Source organism: Cystoisospora suis (assembly GCF_002600585.1).
Source record: "Cystoisospora suis strain Wien I chromosome Unknown contig_3117, whole genome shotgun sequence".
NCBI classification, from domain to species: Eukaryota; Apicomplexa; class Conoidasida; order Eucoccidiorida; family Sarcocystidae; genus Cystoisospora; species Cystoisospora suis.
In genome coordinates, this window is record NW_027155912.1 from 11,270 (window position 1) to 13,139 (window position 1,870).

Here is a 1,870-nt window from a genome sequence, read left to right on the forward strand (position 1 = left end):
AGAAGAGGAGAGGAAGAGGAATAGTAGTAGTAGTGCTAGTAATAGTGCTTGTATACTTTCAGATGGGATTTGAGAAATCTGTAGTAGAAGAGAGCTCGGTCTCGAATATCTGGATGTGACGCATCTCCTATCGCCTATAGAACAACACAAAGATAAAGGAAATAATCTAGAGAGAGAGAAGAAAGAGAGACAGAGAGAGAGAAGAAAGAGAGACAGAGAGAGAGAAGAAAGAGAGACAGAGAGAGAGAAGAAAGAGAGACAGAGAGACAGACAAGGGAGGAAAATTCATAAAGATAGAAACACTAAGCCACATGAAAATAGAGAGAAAGAAAGAAAGATCGAGAAAGAAAAGGAAACCTAAACTTCAGCCAAGAGAAGAGGAAGGGAGAAGAAAGAAGAAACAAAACAATAAGAATACACACGACGTCTTCTTCTTCTTCTCTTCTATCGCTATACCTGAGCTGACCTGACTGTTCCTCTTCTCCTTCTTTTCTCCTAATCATTCTCTCCTTCTCTTTTCATCTTTCTCTTCTCTGTTGCAGCCTTCACTCTTTCTTTCTCTTCTCTCTCCGCTCTCTCCTCCATCTTCTTCTTCGTCGCCGATCTATCTTTAATCTATCTTTAATCTATCTATCTTTTTTGAATCTCCCTAAGCTTCCGTATAGAATAGAAGGCCTACTACAGGGGCCTTGACTTTATCGAGAGATCTTATCTATTAGAAAACAACTCACACAATGAAAAAGACCTCCTATCAATCTACTAGAAGAAAAAGAAGAAAAGGAAGAAGAAGAAGGGGTTCTCATCCGGCCCTTCGCATCAAGACTTTCCTTCTCTTTCTTCTTTTTCTTCTTACTTGTTGCAGAAGAGATCCTAGGATGTGCTGCATCTCTCCAGGAGACGTAAAGAAGCATTTTACCGCAGCCGTCAACAGCTCCAGCCTTCGAACACACACCACAGAGAAAGAGTGCCTTAGAAACGAACCTCAAAAATGTGACAAAGAAAGAAAGCGTGAGAAAGAAAAAGGGGAGAAAGGAGAAGAGAATCGTTAAGAGCAGAAGAAAAGAGAAAGAGGAAGAGAAAAAGCGATCGAAGTTTGGAAGGACACGAGAAAGACATGAATCTCCGGAACAAGACAGATGCAACAGTGAATTTTCTTCCATCTTCGAGTGTATATACACCTCATCTCTTCAATAAGGGCATACCACTCCATTCCATCGATTGAGAGAAGTCGAGAGATAAACTAAGAAAGAAAAGAAGAAGAAGAAAACACGACAGACATCGCCAGGAGAATGAAAGAGACTGAAGAGAAAGAAAAATTCTCTCTTCACTTTCTTTCTCCAAAGACAGAAATTAAGAAAGAAAGAGTGAGAGAGAAAGAAAGAAAGAAAGGAGAGAGAGAGAGAAAGTAAGCATGGATTTGTGTGTCTCGTAGGGTGGAATTACCGGACAGTAGGGCATTCTTCAGCAAACCGCGAGACAAGCCCCTCGAGAAGATAAGGCGCATCTTCTATCTCTCTGCTAAACTCTCCTAAGATAAAACAAAGAAAGAGGATGAAAAAGCTTTCAGCATAGAAGAAGAGAAAGAACACAAATACCATGTCTCTCTCTTTCTTTCTTTCTTATCTCTTCTTCGCTTCTTCTTCTTTCTCTTGCTTCATCTATTTGTCCGTTTTTGCCAGAGGCTCTCTCTATGGAATCCACCCTAATTGACTCATCACTCATTCAGACAATTCCCCATACACACACTCTCTCTCTCTCAGACATGCCAAACTACTCATTCATACATACACCTGTACATATATCTCTATTCTCTTATGTCTACACTCTCTTGAGATCTATCTGTATGTATACAGAATCTATCTCTCTATCT

The 1,870-nt window shown here is 40.2% G+C and overlaps 1 protein-coding gene across 1 annotated transcript in view; it reads right to left on the minus strand.

The window, feature by feature from the left end:
• CSUI_006225 (heat repeat-containing protein) overlaps positions 1-1,861 on the minus strand; it is a 10,114-nt gene extending 8,253 nt beyond the window's left edge. The window contains exons 1-3 of the mRNA XM_068066389.1: positions 1,444-1,861; positions 854-938; positions 57-134 (exon numbers count right to left, since the gene is read on the minus strand). Of these exons, the coding sequence (XP_067921636.1) occupies positions 57-134; positions 854-938; positions 1,444-1,598 (318 nt within the window). The 5' untranslated portion in view covers positions 1,599-1,861. The remainder of the gene's footprint in view (positions 1-56; positions 135-853; positions 939-1,443) is intronic.
• Positions 1,862-1,870: the final 9 nt, after the last annotated feature.